The following is a 21,721-nucleotide window of genomic DNA, read 5'->3' on the forward strand; positions in this document are numbered from 1 at the left end:
GTTTTTGTCACAGTAACTTTGTTTTTTCTGATGAAGGTAGAGGCTTGTGATGTCCTGTGCACTAGAAAAAAAAATGGCATGATCCTCTTCCACCTGAAACCGAAAGCACTTAGCCACGGACTCAGGGCATGTGTGAACGCGTGCTTCTGTCTTATCTCCTCTGTAACTGCACAGTTACGAGTGAAAAGCATTTATTAAGCCTTGGATAAGGAACCAACGAACGAAATACAAGGAAGAAAATGTAACCCCCACTATTTATGCACATATAAAATACAGTTAATGGAAGAAAAGGGTACAAACTGAGTACCAAGAGAATCCCCAGAACTGCCAGCAGCCTTAATGAAAAGTACGTTACTTTTTTTTTCAGGAAAAGTCGCATCCAGCTCCTCAGGGCTCAGAGACGAAACCGCCACCATAACCCGGTGAGTCGATGATGAGAGCACCTCTACAGCTGAGCTCCGGCGCCTTTGGATTACACGAAGAAGGGGATCGGAGGAAGAATGCCTCCGACCCTGGAAAAAGTTGCTAAACAAACTCACTGCCGAACGCCTGCGGGGTGAGCCCTGCATGGCCGAGCAGCCTGAGCTCCCGTGGAGGAACGCTGCTGGGGAGGCACTGGGAGGAAATCCACGCTGCTCAGCGCTGAAGTTACGGAGAACTGGGCATCCTTCTGTACGCTCCAGTCAGCATGGGCTGCGCTGTCTCCATAGTAACTAACAATGAAGGCGCTGCTGCCAGCGATCCCCGGGGCTGCTCCGTTCTATAGGAACTGAGTCTGTTTGGGACAAATTGTTCCGCCGCCTGATGAAAATAGTTGCATTTCAAAGAGATAATTTGAAAAAGGGATGGGGAACAACCAAAACAATTTCCATAAACAATAAGAGTATTTAGTTTGCCGCAAATACCAGGCGTTCAGACACAAAATCCTGAATTCAAAAGAACAATCAAAATGTAGCTGGAGGTTCTGCTTCCTGAGAAATCTGTCAGTACATTATACTCCCCCACCTCTTGGTTTAACATTCCACAACCACCTCTCCTCCTCCACGTAGTCGCTCCAAAATGCATCATTAGCTCTGTAATGATTGGGATTAGTGTGTTCCTGCTGGAACGGTTCGGTACGTGATGAATTGTAGACTGTTTGCTCTGGACCATTCATATCTTCTAACAAAACACAGTTTGTTATTTAAAACAAAAGGCTTTTTTTTTTTTCAGGACACAGCTTTTTTTATTAAGCAAAGCTGTTAACCCCACAGGCTGAGACAAAGCAGGCTGTGGGGAGATGTATCAGTTGAGTGCTTTAAGCTTTCAAAGGTAGGTATTAGGTGGCAAATTGCCTCCTACGTGGCTTCCAGTGTGCTAAGAAGGAGAATGAGCTGGCCAGGAAGACTGCAACACTCTCAAAAGCACAAAATTCTGATGTTACTGCATGGAGAACAGACTGCAGCAATGCTCAAAACCTTTGTCATCCCATTGTCAGTGCATTAGATTGCAAAACCACGATAATCCACCATAATTTGTTCAACAAGCAAATGTATCCTATTGCATCTTTGTGAAGATACACTACCTTCAGCCTGTGCTGCTTCTTAAAAACAATGACAGTGACGGAGGAACTGAGTCAAGAGAAAGTGCTCTTCTGATAATTAATCAGGCAAAAATCCACTGTTTCTTCTAGGTGATGACCAGAAATTGAGTGATGGAATTTCAAATACTCTTAGAGTGAAATGGTGAGGTTTGCTGCAAAACCAGGCCTGAAACATCAGCAGGGATGTTGTATGGAAAAGGAAAATGTTCAAGCTGACTCTGCTAGCTGATGGCTCCAAACTCCTATTCTAATGCAAGAATAAAGCTGATATCAAGAGGTGAGGAAATACCAAAATGTGCTTTTATTTTGGGGGTTGGGTGTATGACCGTGGGATCTTACATTTGGCTCAAACTTCGCGTTTGGTGGTGCTCAAAGAGAAAATAAGATTCTAAAATGCTATAACAGTGGCACAAAGAAGACAGCTAGGTAATAAAATCTGTGTATCTGCAGCTGCTTTGCTTGGGGCACAAAACGGCGGATGGACAAGCTCTGACTCACAGACTGGGCAGTGAGGGGTGTGTGGACTGTGAGCTCATGGCCTGCACGTGATAGCCACGTGCTGTCACCTCACTGGACCTTCTAAACCTGACCTGGGAGTGGATAGGATGGCCCCAGATCAAACCGTCCAGCTCAACAACAGGTTGGATGGCACCCACAGCAGGGATGCTGTAAAAGGACGCTGACCCTGCAGGGGCTACTGCCCTTCTTCAGGAGCCGACCAGCCCCAGCTCCTACGAGATGGACCCAGGAGATCGCAGAACCCAGGCGGTGACTCTTATTCTCTTGTGCACTCTCTCACCGTTCTTCTTCTCTCTTTTCCCCTTTTCTCTTTCTCTTGTAATGAACAGTTAAGTGGCTTTTGGCAATAACCAATAACCAATACTCTAGTGGGAGGTGTTCCTGTCCATCACGGAGCGGTTGGAACTACATGATCTTTAAGGTCCCTTCCAACCCAAACAATTCTATGATTCTATGAATACCTGGCCTCATTTGTGCCTTAATCCCTTGGTATCCAAACCTACAGTCCTGGCAAGTTACAGTTTTGCACAGGTCAGAAGAGAAAGGAGATGAAAAAAGCAATTTCTATCCTTTACCAGGATTTCTATCTGCTACCTCTATCCAGGAAACATGAAAATTTTCTTCTAATTAATTATATTGCTTTCTTATACTTAATTCTTCATCTCTTTCTCTTTCCTGAAACTTTTCTTCAATAAATATCAAGTGACAGAGCCAGAAACAAGCGAGATGAAATGCCACACATCATTACTTTCCAACTAAATTGAGCAGGATTTACAAGTACCCACCCAAAAGAGTAAGTATTACATCCCAGAAGAGATTAAATGTTGTATTAGAGTTTTTTTGATGAAGGTGTGTTTGTGCTTTCAGAGATGTAGGCAGCTACTGAACTCAAAAATCACAGTTTCTTCAGTTAAGCCTTGGATAATGTGGAAGGAGCAGAAAAGCTCCACATATTAACACATCACGGTGACGATAAAGTAATGCTGTTTGGTTTTGTTATAGACATTTTGTATTTAGAATTTGGGGATAATAGATCTTTCTTAAAATTTTCTATAGAAATATATATTTTTGTAGAATTTCTCTAAGCACTTTTTATGAATCAGAGAAAATCATTACCTGAGCTCATATTTGCAAGATACAAACTGCTCTCTAGCAAGGAAGAATACGGTAGTTCATTCTGCAGCAGAACTCCTGCAGCCATTGCAGTACCTGTTGAAACAGAAGACATTCATTGAAGATCTACAACAGCAGCTCAAAAATGCACAATAAAAGCAAGTACCTGGCACTGGGCTATAGGGGATTAAGATGTGGGCAGTCGGACATGGACTGTACTTTCTTTTTTTGTGTGCAGTCATCTTAAAATTCAACAGCTTCACTGTCTGTAGCAATTCAAAGTGTTGTCCGTGGTGTGTCTCTAGCTCTAGGGCTTGGCTTGATGATGTCCTTCAGGACTGTGTGCTTCACAGGGACAGGAACCGCTCAACCGAAAGCATTCAACATAAGGCCATCTGGATTCTCTCAGATTCTTAGAAGCAAACACATGACCAGAGATCATGAACTGACGTCTCACAAGGGGCAGCTCCAGTAAAGTGAACAATGTTCAATGTCTTTATCAATGACCTGGATGCGGAGATCGAATGCATCCTAAGTAAGTTTGCGGATGACACTAAGCTGGGTGGAAGTGTCGATCTGCTGGAGGGTAGGGTGGGTCCATAGGGATCTGAACAGGCTGGACCACTGGGCTGAAGCCAATGGCATGAGGTTTAACAAGGCCAAATGCCGGGTCCTGCACTTGGGGCACAACAACCCTGTGCAGCTACAGACCAAGGGAAGACTGGCTAGAAAGCTGCCTGGAGGAGAAGGACCTGGGGGTAATGGTTGACAGCGACTGAACATGAGCCAGCAGTGTGCCCAGGTGGCCAAGAAGGCCAATGGCATCTTGACTTGGATCAGAAACGGTGTGACCAGCAGGTCCAGGGAGGTTATTCTTCCCCTGGACTCGGCACTGGTGAGACTGCACCTCGAATCCTGTGTTCAGTTCTGGGCCCCTCACCACAAGAAGGATGTTGAGGGTCTGGAGTGTGTCCAGAGAAGAGCAAAGAAGCTGGTGAGGGGGCTGGAGAACAAGGGTTACAAGGAGCGGCTGAGAGAGCTGGGGTTGTTTAGCCTGGAGAAGAGGAGGATGAGAGGAGACCTTATTGTTCTCTACAACTACCTGAAAGGAGGCTGTGGAGAGGAGGGAGCTGGGCTCTTCTCCCAAGTGACAGGGGACAGGACCAGGGGGAATGGCCTCAAGCTCCGTCAGGGGAGGGTCAGGCTGGACATCAGGAAAAAATTTTTCATGGAAAGAGTCATCGGGCCCTGTCAGAGGCTGCATGGGGTGGGGGGGAGTCACCATCCCTGGAGGGATTTAAAAGATGGGTAGATGAGGTGCTCAGGGACATGGTTTAGTGGTTGATAGGAATGGTTGGACTTAATGATCCTCTAGGTCTTTTCCAACCTAGTGATTCTATGATTCTATGTGGCCATAGCAGCACAATTTCTAGACAACACCACTTAGAATTGTAGTCGATACTTGCCAAACCGACTGCCCACAAGTTACAGGCCTTCTCTGCCCTCTTCCCTCCTCTCCTTGCCTTCTGTCTGCAGGCAAGTTTGAGTTCATATAGATGAATATTCTCCTCTAACAAGAAAGCTGAACACAAGACAAAGTCTGAGCAGAAATGGGTTCTCATACTTTAACATCTTTGCTAATCCAAGGTAAGTTTTGGTCTGAAATCCTGGCAAACACAAAGCTGAAAGAAAGTTGTAAATGCAAACATATTGACCAGTCACTGTGATGCTTAAATAAACCACTGACACAGATCTTGAGTGGAAACTCTAACCCAGGACAAGATTACCATTCTGTTTCTCTTATCTCCATAGGAAAATAATCACCAAGTATAACAAAAAAGCAGGTTTTATACCAGACTAAGTGTGTCCCTGTTGCATGTGAACTACTGACATATTTCTAAACAGACAAACCTTAGGTCCCAACTTCTACAAAACCAATGTTAGGATTCAGCAGCATAACAAAGTGTTTTAGAAGAGATGAGGAGGAATGGCTTTAAATTGGAAGGGGGAAGACTTATATTAGACATTAGGAAGAAATTCTTCACAACAAAGGTGGGGAGGCCCTGGCCCAGGTTGCCCAGAGCAGTGGTAGCTGCCCCATCCCTGGAGGGGTTCAAGGCCAGGTTGGATGGGGTTTGGAGCCCCTGATCCGGTGGGAGGTGTCCCTGCCCAAGGCAGGGAGTTGGAACTGGACGGGCTTTGAAGTCCCTTCCAACCCAACCCATTCTGTGATTCTATGATTTGTTTGTGAAAGCCCAAAGGGCTTTTGAAACTTCAGTGATACTCAGAAATGCATTTATTAGGTAAATATATTAATGTGAATGAGGATGAATGTTAATAGAGATTAAAGAGTATCTGGAGCATTTTCTACTCATCTACTTGGCCAGCTGACTTGGCACTTCTAAACATCAGTCCCATAATAAACAGACAGGAATACTTGCACATAATAATACTTGCACATAACTGCATTCCCTTTGTAGGCACTCCAAAACCTCTCTTTATTTCCAGGTGACTTTGAAACCAGTAAGAGATGGCTTTCATGATAGGAGGAAACTCTCTAGCTAAAGAAAAAACTTTATTTTATCCCCAGAAATTCTTCTTAGAGTTAACATGAATCAACAAAAAATTGTTGGTTTCTATTGCTCAAGAAGTTCTCTTACAAAATCTCACTCGCCTGTCCAGACACCACACATGCACTGAAACGAGACCTGTCCCACCGTACGGGCAGCAGAACCACTGCCAGCATCACTATTTACTTCTCCTATTTCCTTGCAGTCAAGGATTAGAAAAAATGAGATGAAATATCAGAGATATTAGTATCACCTCAAACTATTTAAATCAGAAGTCAGGCTGACAAGGACTCAGGTAAAAGGGGAAGAGACAGAGATTAATGCAGAAGAGAATGTACCTACAGCATCAGTAATTGCTAGCAGGATTATCCTCGGTGGCACAAAGAAATAATGTCTTTCTTTGTCATGCAGGAAACAAGACCTCCCTCAATTCTATTTCAGAAGAAGCCAAATCTGTATTTCCCATTCTGGATAACAAGGCAGCTCCAACTGACTTAAGTATTCCATCTGTGAGCCGTTTGGTTTGCTGGATTTCGTTCCCACCAGGGCTGTTAAACCACACAGCGTGGTCAGTGGGAGCAATTCCCTTCGATTTACTTTGGAAAAGGTTAAGTACGGTTGTGACAAAACATCTTACGGAGTTATACTGCACTCCTTGGGAAAGATGCAAAGAGCCTTGATTCGGGACAGGAAGCAGTTTTGGTGTTGGTGTTACTGGAAAGGAGGATAAAAAGTGTTACAAGGGAAAGCAGTGCTTGGGTAAAGGAAAAACTCCTCATTCCTCTTTTGAAGTGACAGGGCCTGATTGACAGGCCTAAAACGATACAGGTGACCCATGGATGATTCGTATTGCATTCCTGCGTGTGCTGTTCAATCTGTAACTTCTCCCATCGCTATGATCAGAATTGTGCTGTGCTATTCCTGATGCAGAAAGTGGGAGAAAGTGTTTCATTATCAGTAGAATTGGGCTGTGCCACCTTAAATGTAGTTTCTCAAGTACAGAGAAAAGAAAACTATCGACACCCTGGTTCACAAGTCAGCAAGAGCATGGGTGCTGTGTGAAAAGAGAGGAGCTGTGCAGGAATGTTGCATCTCTACGGCCCCTTAGCTTAAAGATAAGAGATATCCACCTGCTTCCTCCTCTCCTTTCCTGGGATCATGGCCACGTTCCGGGAGAAGGGGGAGGCGGTAAGCGGCTGGTGCCAGACTCTGCTTTTTGGGGTGATGCAAGTTGTTTTTTCAATGGTACAAAAGCTATTCCCCTCGCAGCAATTTCTGGGAGATCCTACCGATGAGTAGATGCACTGCATGGGAACCCTAATTGTTGGGATTGGCTCTCCAAATCCTTACTGTAAGAAAAGGGCTTCCCCAGCGACTACAGCTCTGGATGATGATGATGAGGTGATGTATCTTTCTTAATCACTATACTTAGAATCACAGAATCATAGAATACTTTGGGTTGGAAGGGACCTTAAAGCCTGTCCAGTTCCACTCCCTGCCATGGACAGGGACACCTCCCACTGGATCAGGCAGCCCAAGGCCCATCCAACCTGGCCTTGAACACCTCCAGGGATGGAGCAGCCACCACTTCCCTGGGCAACCTGTTCCAGGGCCTCACCACTCTCATAGGGAAGAAATTCCTCCTTATTGTCTAGTCTAAATCATCCCCTCTCCAGTTTATACCTATTGTCCCTCCTCCTATCACCACAAGCCTTTGTAAAAAGCCCCTCTCAAGCTTTCTTGTAGCCCCTTCAAGTACTGGAAGGTTACTACAAGGTCTCCTCAGAGCCTCTCTCCAGGCTGAACAACCCCTGCCCTCTCAGCCTGTCCTCAATATGGGAGATGCTCCAGCCCTCAGATCACCTTTGTAGCCCTCCTACAACTCCTACTAATCATTCCCTTGTAGTAATAATCAGACACATTGCCTTTAAAAGCTATTACTGTTAACTTGTTGTTGATCACTACGAATCATTTGTCACCTTTCTTGGTGTAATAAGTAAAATAATTTTACATAAGTATTTGAGATTTTGGGCTTTTATGCTGATGGTGCTTTGTGCTTGGCACCCTGTGGAAAAACATCTATGTTAAAACATTTACTCTGTGGTAAAACATCTGTGTACCAGGTATTCTTAAGTTTTCAGAAGCTCCTCTTCAGCAGTTTGTGCATCACATGAATGCTCTATGGATGCTGAGCAATATTCCAGGTCATGGCCCTCATTAGCGGTCAGAGGGAAGGAGGTCAATCATGACACCACCTTAATCAGATCTGCTCCGGTAGCCATGACATGCATCTCCATTGCCATGGCAGCAAAGCAGCTCGCCTTCTAATCCCTGTTTCCGAAGTCAAGAAGTGGAACAGTTTCTCAGGTGGTGTTCTGTCTCTTTTATCACAGGAAGCAAAGTCATTAAAGCGTGCACAAACAGCACAGCTGATGAACCCAAAACAGAGCAAAAATACTGTGTCGTTGGCTGGCTGACATAAACAGCAGCACTGCATCGCACGAAGAAACACGGCTCTTGGAATAAGGAATCACTGTCAGATGTCAAGCACTAAAGGGGATATTTCAGTAGGTCCCCTCCAGTTGGGGTTTTTACACTTCTTTTCCCCACTTTTGAGCAGACCAATTCATAACAAAAAAGGTACAACATCTTTCTTCAGGGAATGCAGAGTTAGGATGAGGGGAATGGTTTTCAGCTGGAAGAGGGGAGATTGAGATGAGATCTTAGGAAGAAATGTTTTGCTGTGAGGGTGGGGAGGCCCTGGCCCAGGTTGCCCAGAGCAGTGGTGGCTGCCCCATCCCTGGAGGGGTTCCAGGCCAGGTTGGATGGGGCTTGGAGCCCCTGATCCAGTGGGAGGTGTCCCTGCCCATGGCAGGGGGTGGAACTGGATGGGCTTTGAAGTCCCTTCCAACCCAAAACATTCCATGGTTCTATGATCTTTTGTTTCCTGTTGGTTGGACCATTGATCTGCCTCTGGCATTTGGTGCCATGACAGATGCCAAGTCCTACTCATTGCTTCATACATGCAGAGAAGTGACTTTCTTGCAGAGGAAACAGGGTAGGCATGCTGTGCTGTCAGAGGTGACATCACTTTATACTTCCGTTTTAAGAGGTGAAGCTGCATCTCGTCTACATCCATTTCCTCTCGAATAAAAGCACTTCCCTTTGTAAAGTTACAGGTAGAGAAGTAAAGTCTCATACAGCGAGGAGGACAAGTGGGAGATCAGGGATCCACAATGAAGCAGGTTCTCCAACTAACCAGTGGGTAGAATTACAAAGCATCATAGAATGGGTTGGGTTGGAAGGGACCTTAAAGATTACCCAGTTCCAACCCAAGGAAAATGCATAAATGCGTTACACTCTACTGCTTTACTCAAGCAGGGTGCAGGATGGAATCAGTAAACCAGTACTGGGCTGGGGTGAGATGCTGGTAGCAGGAAAGAAGGATCACAGCAGAAACTGTGAGCCAAAACTGACTTAGGTGTCACTCTGCCTTGTAAACAAGGAAGTTTTCAGTATTTCAGGATCTGGATCGGTGGCTTCCAGTCACTGGGCTGAATTTTTCCTCCAGAATTAAATAAGAGAAAGGAACAACGGCCAATGTTTTAGCAGCCAGAAAACAATTTCACAGCCAAAAAGTGATAAGACAAGAAGATGCTGGTCTCACTCTACCTCTGCAATTAAAGCAGTTATTTAATAGATGCGATTACTATCTTTTACTTCAGAACACATTTTCAAAACTGTGAGAAGAGCTTGTGTTCCAGACTGGAACGATTCCCATTGGGGCAGCTCAGCTGCCAGCACGAACAGGAATCCCATTGTAAAGCTCCCCACTGCATTTCTGTGCAAGATCTCCCAACAGTGAGGTCTCATCTCTCCAGATCTGTGTGGATTTGGTAACTGAGACTACAACAGCCGAGCACACAGTTCAAAAGGTTACGTTCCTGTATTACCATGTATTACATTCAAGTATTAACACAAAAACATCTTGAATAACATCCCTGGAGGTGTTCAAGGCCAGGTTGGACGGGGCTTTCAGCCCCCTGACCCAGTGGGAGGTGTCTCTGCCTATGGCAGGGGCTTGGATCTGGATGGGTTTTACAATCTCTTCCAACCCAAACCATTCCATGATTCTATGATTCTATAAGCTTTCAATTTTAAAATGTCACTGTACAAAGAAAACTATTTTAAACTTCAAATATATTAACACAATACAGGCAAGCGCTAATGCCTCTCACACAAAATTTTGAGGTTACTTTTACTATTTTCCTGTCTTCTAAAGTAAATTCACTCTCTCACTATCGCAGGCACCTGTATGTAACTACCCAGCAGCCAAAGTGTGAAAGGTATGGTCGACTAAAGACGCAGGCAGGCACCACATTCACTCGGTACCCAAGCACTGAGCTTCCCTCCACAACCTGGTTCTGCAGGTACTCACCTCCCTGAGAAGCTTTGCTTTTGTGAGCAGGCCCACAGAAGTTGATAATGAATGCCAAAGTTGTATAAACTGCACTAATTAAGGTGGTTTAGATAGATAAGTAAAGATAACAGCTAACTAAGACCAAACAAAGATGTGATAAGGGAGACTGTTTATATTTAATGAAGTGGTTAAGAGCTATTCAATTGTAACCTGGTCTCTAAAGTCAGGATTTAAATCTGATGCTTTAAGATAGGCAGATCATGAGTTTTTAACAGAATAATCTTCTAAACTTGCTCAGCCGCAGTCAGGCCCTTCAGCAGGACACACCGACAAATGGGATCGTGTTTTCAATGACAATAATTTTAACACTGCCACAAATAATAAGCATTTCTTTATAAAGTCCTTTTCAAACTGTAGCTAACTGAGGTCTGCGACACTGGATTATTCTGTATAATGAAACAAAATGCAAAGGTTGCTGTTCAAATGTACAGATTAGTAAAAGAGCTCGCTAGCAGTAGATGTTTCACAACGATTTAAGCTACCGTTAACGCAAGGCTTGCAGGCAGTTCCAGCACTGAGGACACCTATTTTGGCAGGTGCACTCGTCAGCTCCCTCTGGAGCTCCGCATGAAATGTTCGCTACCTGGGAGACGCACCAAAAAATAACAGGGAAAAGAAAACAAACACAGAGATACCAGTCAGTGAGAAGATACAGCAGTAACTTAGATTTTCTTACAGCTGAGTTCTATGTGATTCCCACAGCAGAACACCACCACAGCTGTTGTAAAACTTCAGTGACTTCCCCGGAACCACAACCAGAACGTGTTTGTTATTTCTGTATGTGTTTTTCCCCTTTTGGGAAAAAATATTCCCCATCTGTTTTAGTCAAAAGTGAACACCATTTCATCATTAAGTTTGATATTTGCAAAGGACTAGAACTGCTTTCACACACAAAAGAGACAAAAGAGTACAATTCATCAGGAGATCATGTAGGTGTGTTTGCTATTCACAGGGGTTTTGACATAAATAGAAAACATGCGCAAGCGGAACTGAAGGATGGGTCTGCCGATCGCCTCGATTCATGGTGTTTAAGTCACGTCAGCTTTCTGTGGCAGAGTTAGTGCAATAGTTGTCAGAAGTTATTTTAAACTACCTTGAGCAGCCCAGCAGCCAATCATTATTATTGAGAATTGCAAAGGAGCTGTTGCAAAACGAATATATTAACACATCTACAAGCACAACTGGTGACTCAGATACTCTTGATCGTGATCTTGAAGGTGATGTGTATTAAGAGACTCTCAGCCTCATAAGCCTGACTACAGACAGGAGAGTGAAACATCAGGGGTGCAGCTGAACAGCAGCAGGAGTGGGAAAGTTTAGAACCAAACTCTGCAAGTTAAGAGGAATTATTTTCAAATCCCATACAGTCAAACCCATAGTAAATTGACAGGAGTTTTAATAGAGCTTCATTTATTTCTATTTACCCCCTTACCTGTTACCCTGCAGAAAGAATAGGTGATTGTTGATCCCTTCATTGTCGCAGCACCAACCACCAGAACTATGTGGTAGTGAATTCTCTTTTTACAAAGAGGAGCTGGGTGATGCTGTCAGGGGATTTCCTGTAGTTAATTGGATTGGGATGGTAATCGGGGAGGAGCCAGTAACCATCTTGTAACTTAAGACTGTATGAGGAGTGCCTTACTGGCTGTGCAGATCATCACCCCATAAACTGCTTTCCGTGTCTGCTTGGATTTTAAAGGGATTGAGGCAAACAGGCCACACCAACCTGATGTTTTAATAACTGACTCTTCCCTCTCTTTTTTCCTGTTCCTCTCATTTTCCTATTATCAATGACAAGTAAATATATATATGCGTGTGTCTGCATGCATCAAACAATGCAGCCTACAGCTGCGGAGATAACCTTCTGAGGTTATTGTAATCGCAGTTAACTGATTGCTGAATTTGAAATTTCATGAGAAGAAAAGCAGAGAGAAATGTTCCATTCTTATCTGTGCTTGCACTCTGAGCAAAACATTTCTCACCCACGATAGCAAAGAAAATCATCAAAGTATTCACACTGAGCGCAAATTAACTGCATTAAAAGTAATATCTCAAAACCATAAAAAAAGTCCATCTGAATGTAAAGGATGTGATCTGCTAAAAAAAAAAAGCCAAGACTGTGTTAAATAAATCTATAAATCATGGAGGGGTTTGGGTTGGAAGGGACCTCAAAGCCTACCCAGTTCCAACCCCTGCCATAGGCAGGAACACCTCTCACTGGATCAGGGGCTCCAAGCCCCATCCAACCTGGCCTTGAACACCTCCAGGGATGGGGCAGCCACCACTGCTCTGGGCAACCTGGGCCAGGGCCTCCCCACCTTCGCAAGAAAACATTCCTCCCTAAGATCTCATCTCAATCTCTCCTCTTCCAGCTTCAAACCCTTCCCTATCATCCTCTTCCTGCACTGGCTGATCCAGAGCCCCTTCACAGCTTTCCTGGAGCCCCTTTCAATACTGGAAGCTGCTCTAAGGTCTCCTCGGAGCCTTTTCTTCTCCAGGCTGAACAATGCCAGCTCTCTCAGCCTGTCCTCACATGGGAGGTACTCCAGCCCTCAGATCACCTCCATGGCCTCCTCTGGACTCCCTCCAACAGCTCCATGTCCTTCCGGTGCTGAGGACTCCAGAACTGGACACAGGGCTCCAGGTGGGTTCTCACCAGAGCTGAGCAGAGGGGCAGAATCCCCTCTCTCTCTCTGCTGCTCACTTGTTCGTAGTCATTATAGAAATGGTTCTAGAAATCAGAACCGTGAGTAAGGGGACACAGGCAGTTTTCAAGTGTCAGCACACAAATGTGTTAACAAAATGTGTTAAACAAATGCAGCAGCTGGTAAAACATTTCGTAGGAGGACATGGAGGAAGGTAGCATTTGGTTTAAATTAATAAAGAACAAAGAGCAGATTCTTATAATTAGGAAATATCAATTAAATAAAATTATTAAGATAAGCACAGCCATTGGGGAAAGCTGTACATACTCATACTCGAGAAGCTCTCACTGACATAGTTAATGGTTACTGTCATATAGATAAAATAACAGCACTATTTACCTAGGTGATTCCTGAGGGGGGTTCGTTCTTGGGTGGTTTGGATTCTCAGGACAACAGTTCAGCTGTATGAAAAAAAAAGCAGCGTGGCCAGAAGAACAAGGGAGGGGATTCTGCCCCTCTGCTCCAATCTCATGAGACCCCACGTGGAATCTTGTGTCCAGTTCAGGAATCCCCAGTGTAAGAAGGATATGGAACTGATGGAACAGGTCCAGAGGAGGCCATGAAGATGATTCAAGGGCTGGAGCACTTCCCACATGAGGCCAAGCTTCCCAAGCATGAGGCCCCAACATGAGTTCGGGTTGTTCAGCCTCGAGAAGAGAAGGCTGTAGGGAGACCTTAGAGCAGCTTCCAGTGCTGAAAAGGGCTCCAGGAAAGCTGGGGAGGGGCTCTGGATCAGGGAGAGTAGGGACAGGATGAGGGGGAAAGTCTTCAAATTGGAAGAGGGAAGATTTAGATTAGACACTAGGAAGAAATTCTTAATGATGAGGGTGGGGAGGCCCTAGCTCAGAGTGCCCAGAGCAGTGGTGGCTGCCCCATCCCTGGAGGGGTTCGAGGCCAGGTTGGATGGGGCTTTGAGAAACCAAATCCAGTGGATGGTGCCCCTGCCTATGGCAGGGAAGGGAACTAGATGGGCTTTGAGGTCCCTTCCAACCTAAACCATTCCATGATTCTATGAATAACTTGTAGGTGCTGGAGGTTTGTTGGCTAGCCCCTCGTACCTGTTCCTACATTTGCACTCTTCGACATTAACGCCAGTTTATTCAGCGGAAGAACTCATTTTTTCCAGTGACCTGCAAGATTTAGCTTGCTCCCGGGACTGCTGCCAAACGTGTTTGTTCAAGGAGGCTACGCCATCGTATTTCTGTCAAGACGAGGCTTTGTGCGAAATGAGGGTGACTTGGCGGGGAGCTAACCATTGGGCTGAAATGATCTGCCATTTCCAAGGAAAGAATACTCGGAGGAGGTGGGATGGCAGTGACTAAGCTAATAATCTTGGCATTTTCCTATTTAAAGGAAATGACAAACCTCAAATCCTCTGCAAAATTCTACTGAACTGTGGTTGCCATTTAAAGAGAGGAGCAAGCCTCCCAGGTAAGTGGAGCAGGGTCATGAGGCTCCCGGCAGCTTCTCTCACACCGCATGGGCTGCCTTGCCACTGCTTTGCAGCAGCTTTGGCAAATCCACCCGTCCTGTGACTTTAGGTGCTAATTTATGGAATTGGGCAGGGAGAAAACGGTCTGAATAGTCTCCAAAGGACCTGGATGCAGTTAAAATGTTGGGCCATTGCTTGGACTGCACTGTTCTAATTTGTATACAGAATCAAAACATCAAATTATCCTAAAACTTAACATTTCCTAAAACTTCATTTACTGTAGGGTTATTTTAAATTTAGTACAAATGATGTAGTTAGATTCCTAGCTGGCTTTGGACATCTCCAGCTTCACCTTTTGCTCTTCTCATGGATAATAAAAGTCAATTAACATTGCTTTATTTTCAGCTTGTATGGAAACACTGCAGGGAGGACTTTAGTTTTAGGTAATTTGAAAACTGTATGAAATGGTATTAAAGATTTTTTTGTAAGTTTTGCTACTAGATTTTATTTTCATTATATATTTCTATCCCTGCATATTGCAGAACCGCTGCAAATCAATCGCAAAAACAGGGTCAAAGCCTGCCTTGGGCAGACCTCAACAACACCGGCAGTGTTACAGTTGTGAGATAAACACTCATGTTAAGATACAGAATGAGATAACCAGAAGCCCAGGAGTGATGCCTGTCCTCTTCCCCCACCTGTACTTCCAACAGTCCCTCTTTTTCTCTGTGTTCCCCTCTTAAAATTGCCAGTAATGGATAAAATGGAAACAGAGTGAAATGTCAGGCAGAGGCAGCATAGTGATGATGATTTCAATTCAAAAGACAGTTCTAAAGCTGCCGAGCACAAGCACTGCTTAACATACAGGTGATTGCAAAGAAACACTGGGCTTGGAGTGGGCACCCAGAGCAGCTGTTGAGTGTCCACACAATAAAACTTAACTCTTCAAAACCAGCAGACTAGGAAAGAAAAACAAAAGAAAATTGAGTAGCTGTAATGTTACAATTCCTTTTAGGCAGTTTATCAAGTGCTTTCTGCTAGGGAACATAATGGTCAAGCTCTGTAACACAGAGAAGTGTTTGAGTGAAGAACCAACGGGGCAAAGGAATTTAATAGAAATTGTAGATATCAAGACTTGCAGGCAGCAGAAACTGCTTCATGTTCCTCTGATAGAATCATGGAATAATTAAGGTTGGAAAATACCTCTAAGCTCATCCAGTCCAACTGCCAGCCCAACACCACCGTGCCTGCTAAACCGTTTTCCCAAGTGCCATGGTCATGTTATTTGAACCCCTCCATGAATGGAGACTCCTCCACTGTCCTGGGCAGCCTCTGCCACGGCTTCACCACTCTGTCAGTAAAGAAATGTTTCTTTATATTCAACCTAAAATTCCCCTGGTGCAACCTGAGGTCATTTCCTCTTCACCCATCACTTGTTACTTGAGAGAAGAGCCCAGCACCCACCTCACCACAACCTCCTTTGCAGGAGCTGCAGAGAGCCATGAGGTCTCCCCTCAGCCTCCTCTTCTCCAGGCTAAACAGCCCCAGGGCCCTCAGCCGCTCCCAGAACCCCTGGGCTCCAGACCCTTTCCCAGCTCTGGTCCCACGTCTGGACGCGCTCCAGCTCCTCAATGTCTTTCTTGTAGCGCAAGACCCAAACTGAACATTGGATTTGAGGTGCAGCCTCACCAATGCCGAGCGCAGGGGGATGATCCCTTCCCTACTCCAGAGTGGAGAGGAAAACTGAGGGTATATTTTTATGTGGTTTTCTTATTTTCAACACCAACCTACCCAACCTCAGCAGTAAAAATGTTTACAGATTTCTACATTATCTTGAAAATAACCACAGAAAACAAGGTCAGAAATAATTTGCCTTTTGCTGAATATTTACTCAAGGAATTCTGGAGACTGAACATTGTTTCACAAAGTAATTCTAAACAGTACACTAATAGGAAAAAAAAGTAAAGCAAGCCAGCAAACTCTATTCTCCATTCAGAAAAGTGGGAATGTATTGCCAGAAACTAGGAATTTATTACATTTTCCAGCTAGTACTAAAGGAGCCAAGCAATCTTATACCTTATCTGTGCACTTGCATTCCATCTTTCCAGTATTTGTAGCACATTGCTTCCCAGCAACAGGCTTCATCCACATCAGGTTCCACACTTTCTCCTCACGACTTGGGAAAAGATTAGGAAAAAATACTCCTTATGGTACCATGGTATTTATGATGAAGTAAAATATTTACTGTAACGCATGGAAGAAACACTAAGCAGATCAGTTTATGCTGCCACCCAGGCAATTACATAATGAGAGAGGATTACACTGCTAATTATATCTCAGAGGTGATATTCTTACAGCACCGTCTCCCTAACTTTGCCTTTCTTGTCTTACATGTGTGGTTCCATGGATGTTTCACATAAACCACTGATGAAAACAAGAGATGGAAAAATACTTTAAAGCAATAAATGACTGCGAACGCCTGAATTTATTTTGTTATACATTCTGTTGGGATTAATTACTGCACAGATGTGGTGCTCGGCTTTATTAATTGAAGTGCAACGCTCAAAACATGGCTCTTTCTAAGAAGAGCAAAGCAAGGGAGCTACGCAAAGGGAAAACACAAGTCTGGATTATTAATCTATCAGGAAATCTTTTCTCTTTTTGTTAATCTACTAAAAAGTAGTAATAGCTACACCTAAAACTGACTATCTTGGGCTTCTTCAACTGAAGAAAATGCCACGTGCATGCCTGGCTTATCATAGAATCATTAGCGTTGGAAAAGATGGGCTTGTTCAGCCTGAAGAAGAGAAGGCTCTGGGGAGGCCTTAGAGCAGCTTCTAGTAGTGAAAGGGGCTTCAGGAAAGCTGGGGAGGGACTCTGGATCAGGAAGTGCAGGAAGAGGATGAGGGGGAATGGTTTTCAGCTGAAAGAGGGGAGATTGAGATGAGATCTTAGGGAGAAATGTTTTGCTGTGAGGGTGGGGAGGCCCTGGCCCAGGTTGTCCAGAGCAGTGGTGGCTGCCCCATCCCTGGAGGTGTTCAAGGCCAGGTTGGATGTGGATTTGAGCCCCTGATCCAGTGGGAGGTGTCCCTGCCTATGTCAGGGGGTGGAACTGGAAGGGATTTGAGGTCCCTTCCGACCCAAACCATTTCATGGTTCTACAATTCTATGATCGCCAAGTCCAATTACCAGCCCAACACCACTGCGCCTACTAAACCATGTCCCATCACCACCTCCAATGGGATCCGACTGAGCTGCATTTTCCGGGGTGGCTGAGAAGGAGAGGCAAGTTTTGATGGCTACAGCCTAGGATGAAGCTGCTGGAAGGGTCCTTCCTTCACTGGTAACACCCACAGTGGTGAGCACCACAGCTGTCACACACAGTCCCTGTTCCCTGACAAAGGCACACCCTGGTGAAGGTTCAACCCCACCGTGTTTTTCAGCAGAGGCTGGATCACCTCGCTCTTCTGCCTCAGGGAGCTCTGGCTGCTGCTCTGGGAGCAGGGCAGATCCCAGCTGCTTGAACCCCAAGAGCTGTGGGGCAGGGAGGGGGGTTGAAGGGTCACTTCTTAACAGAGGGGCCCAACAGGCGATAGGACGAGAGGGAATGGCTTCAAGTTGTGCCAAGGGAGCTTCGATTAGACATCAGGAATTGTTTCTTCACTGAAAGGGTTCTCAGGCACTGGAACAGCTGCCCAGAGAGACAGTGGAGTCCCCATCCCGAGAGTGGTTTTAAAAGACAGGCAGAGGAGGCGGTCGGGGGCCTGGTTTGGTAGCAGGCAGGGATGGTTGGACTCAAGTGATCTCAAACGTCTTTTCCAATCAAACAGTTCTGTGATTCTATACCTGGATAGCACTGAGGCTGGGAAAGGGGAACTGGCAGAGAATGACGGAATGGTTTGGGCTGGAAGGGACCCCAAAGCCCATCCCGTTCCACCCCTGCCATGGGCAGGGACACCTCCCACTGGATCAGGGGCTCCAAGCCCCATCCAACCCGGCCTGGAACCCCTCCAGGGATGGGGCAGCCACCACTGCTCTGGGCAGCCTGGGCCAGGGCCTCCCCACCCTCACAGGAAAGCATTTCTTCCTAAAATCTCATCTCAACCTCTCCTCTTTCAGCTGAAAACTGCTTCCCCTCATCCTATCGCTGCCCTCCCTGATCCAGAGCTCCTCCCCAGCCTTCCTGGAGCCCCTTTCCACCGTGGCAGCTGCTCTAAGGTCTCCCCGCCGCCGCCTCCCCCTCTCCAGGCTGACCCCCCCCCAGCTCCCAGCCCGTCCCTGCAGGCAGCAGCCGTTGTTCCCCCGTTCCCAGCCCGTGCTCTGCCTCCGCCGATCGCCCCGCGCGGAGGAGGCGGCTGAGCACCCCCCCCAGCGCCGCCACCGGGGGAGGGACCGGACCCACCTGCGCGCGCCGCGGCGGCGCCGCCGCTCGGGGAGGAGCTGCGGGGGGGAGGGACCAGGGAGGGGCTGCGCGGGGGAGGAGGGGACGGGGGAGGGGCGGGGGAGGGGCCGCGGGGGGGCAAGGGGGAGGAGGAGAAGGGGAGCGGCTGCAGGGGAGGGGAGGAAAGGGAGGAGCGGCAGTCGGTAGAGCTGCAGGGGAGCAGCTGCATGGGTGGAGCTGCAGGGGAGAGGCTGCAGGGGATGGGTCCCCTTTGGGTTCCCCTTCCTGAGGCTGTGCATCCCGGGAAGGGAACAATGCAGTCGTCAGTGTTCATAGAATGATGAAATCGTTTGGTTGGGAAAGACCTTTGAGATCATTGAGTCCAACCGTCCCTATCCACTGACCCATCCCTGGACACCCGCCCTGCCCCTTTCAAACCCCTCCAGGGATGGGACTCCTCCACCTCCCTTTCAGCCATTCCAGAGCCTGAGAACCCTTCTATGAAGAAGCTTTTCCTGATATCCAATCTAAACCTGGTGTGACTTGAGGCCGTTTCCTCTCATCCCATCACTTGTTCCTTGGAAGAAGAGCCCAACACCCGCCTCACCACAACCTCCACAATTACAAAAGGTAATCATTAAATGGGACACGTTTAAGCCTCCTGCTTGTCTGATAATCCTAAGTTATTTTGAAGGTATTTAAATATGTTATGGGCTTCTACCAACACAGTGACTCATGATGGTGCTGTAAAGCTAACCCAGTTCAGTAATTTAGAATCACAGAATCATTAAAGTTGGAAAAGGCCCTTAAGATCATCCAGTCCAGCCACCAGCCCAGCCCCATCATGTCTCCTAAACCACGTCCCAAGTGCCACATCTACGCATTGTTTGAGCCCCTCCAGGGATGGAGACTCCACCACTGCCCTAAGCAGCCTCTGCCAGGGCTTCACCACTCTGTCAATAAAGAAATGTTTCATCATTTCCAATCTAAACCTCCCCTGGTGCAACTTGAATCTATTTCCACTTGTCTTATCACTTTGTACTTTGGAGAAGAGCCCAACACCCAACTCTCCACAACCTCCTTTCCAGGAGCTGCAGACAGTGATGAGGTCTCCCCTCAGCCTCCTCTTCTCCAGACTAAACAGCCGCAGGGCCCTCAGCTGCTCCCAGAACCTCTGGGCTCCAGACCTTTCCCAGCTCCATTCCCTTCTCCAGACATGTTCCAGCCCCTCAATGTCCTTCTTGTCCTGAGGGGCAGTGCAAGATACTTGTGTTTCTGTCTCATTAGCCAGATGAGTGTGTGAACTCCTGGAGTTGTATCTGGTACATCGTATATATCACGTAAGCAACAGCAGTATTTATGCATTTTTAGCTTATATTTTTTTTAAAGATAAAATGAGCATGGGGAACTGGGTGGAAATGCTGAAGAGATCTCCGTTGCTCCTTTTCTTTCTAATAAGCTAAAAGGTGTCGGTGTGGAAGGCTTGCTGCTTCAAACGTGTCAGTCTTGTCAGTACTGAAGAGTCTTGAACACTTGGGAGGATTTTACAGCATTACCACACTGCGTTTCCTACAGTAACTCTGATTTCTAAACAAGCAAAATTGTCACAAAATTGCCACACCGGAAGGACGGGATGTCATCCAGAGGGACCTGGACAGACTGGAGAAGTGAGACTGTGAGAACCATATGAGGTTCAACAAGGCCAAGTGTAAGTTCCCACACTTGGATCGGTGCAATCCCCGTGTTCAGTACATGGTGGGGGATGATGTGATTGAGAGCAGCCCTGCAGAGAAGGACTTGGGATGCTGGAGGATGAGAAGCTCGACATGAGGCACTAATGTACTCTCACAGCCCAGAAACCAACTGTGTCCTGGGCCGCATCCAAAGCAGCGTGGCCAGCAGGGACGGAGGGGATTCTGCCCCTCTGTTCCTCTCTTATGAGAGCTCATCTGGAGTACTGTGTCCAGTTCTGGAATCCTCAATGTAAGAAGGATATAGAGTTGTTGGAACGGGTCCAGAGGAGGTCTACAAAGGCGATCCGAAGGCTGGAGTACCTCCAATACGAGGACAGGCTGAGAGAGTTGGAGTTGTTCAGCCTGGAGAAGAGAAGGCTCCGAGTAGATCTTATAGTGACCTTCCAGTACCTGAAGGGGCTGCAGGAAAGCTGGAGAGAGACTATTCATGAAGGGTTGTGGTGATAGGATGAGCAGGAACGTGTACAAACTGGAGAGGGGCAGATTTAGACTGGACATTAGGAAGAATTTCTTCACCATGAGAGTAGTGAGGCCCTGGCCCAGGTTGGCCAGAGAAGTTGTGGGGCTGCCCCATCCCTGGATGTGTTCAAGGCCAGGTTGGATGGGCCTTAGGCAGCCTGATCCAGTGGGAGGTGTCCCTGCCTATGGCAAAAGGGTTGGAACTGGATGGGCTTTAAGGTCCCTTCCAACCCAAACTATTCTATGATTCTATGAAAATAGTGGCTGTGTGATTCTTAGCTCTGTTGCCCTCTAAAGGACTCAAATGCAGTTTCGCTTCCCATGTTTACCTGTTACAAGTTGACAAGTTTCATTTTTGAGTTAACACCAGGATGCGTATTTAGTGTTCGGTCCCACCGGGTGTGATTTGTGCCTTCAATTGTAGCTCTCCCGTGTTTAGGGTTAGCTGCTCCGGGCTGGGCTGCTGAGCACTGCTGTGAGCATGCCACGCCACATCTGTTCCCAAAACTTGTGTTTATAATTGTGTAATTACATGAATGAACAAATTTTCTCTGTGTTTCAGCAGGAATTTATGAAGTTCATAGAAGAAGCCATAAAGTTTTCTTTGTTTTGTTGTAAAGATACCACAGAGGCACTTCTTGAAAATACACGCTGGCTTTGGGGAGGCCCTGGCCCAGGGTGCCCAGAGCAGTGGTGGCTGTCCCATCCCTGGAGGGGTTCAAGGCC

At 46.4% G+C, this 21,721-nt stretch overlaps 1 protein-coding gene across 4 annotated transcripts in view; it reads right to left on the reverse strand.

Moving 5' to 3' along the window:
• PTPDC1 (protein tyrosine phosphatase domain containing 1) overlaps nucleotides 1-18,859 on the reverse strand; it is a 30,139-nt gene extending 11,280 nt beyond the window's left edge. The window contains exons 1-3 of one of the 4 annotated variants that reach the window (XM_054076824.1): nucleotides 18,804-18,859; nucleotides 16,478-16,577; nucleotides 3,218-3,310 (exon numbers count right to left, since the gene is read on the reverse strand). In XM_054076824.1, the coding sequence (XP_053932799.1) occupies nucleotides 3,218-3,302 (85 nt within the window). In that variant the 5' untranslated portion in view covers nucleotides 3,303-3,310; nucleotides 16,478-16,577; nucleotides 18,804-18,859. Of the gene's footprint in view, nucleotides 1-355; nucleotides 3,198-3,217; nucleotides 3,311-11,696; nucleotides 11,836-16,477; nucleotides 16,578-18,803 lie in introns of those variants that run through there. The other 3 variants (XM_054076822.1, XM_054076823.1, XM_054076825.1) reach the window with 3 other exon arrangements.
• Nucleotides 18,860-21,721: the final 2,862 nt, after the last annotated feature.

This window comes from Cuculus canorus, chromosome 11 (genome assembly GCF_017976375.1).
Source record: "Cuculus canorus isolate bCucCan1 chromosome 11, bCucCan1.pri, whole genome shotgun sequence".
Classification (NCBI taxonomy): domain Eukaryota; kingdom Metazoa; phylum Chordata; class Aves; order Cuculiformes; family Cuculidae; genus Cuculus; species Cuculus canorus.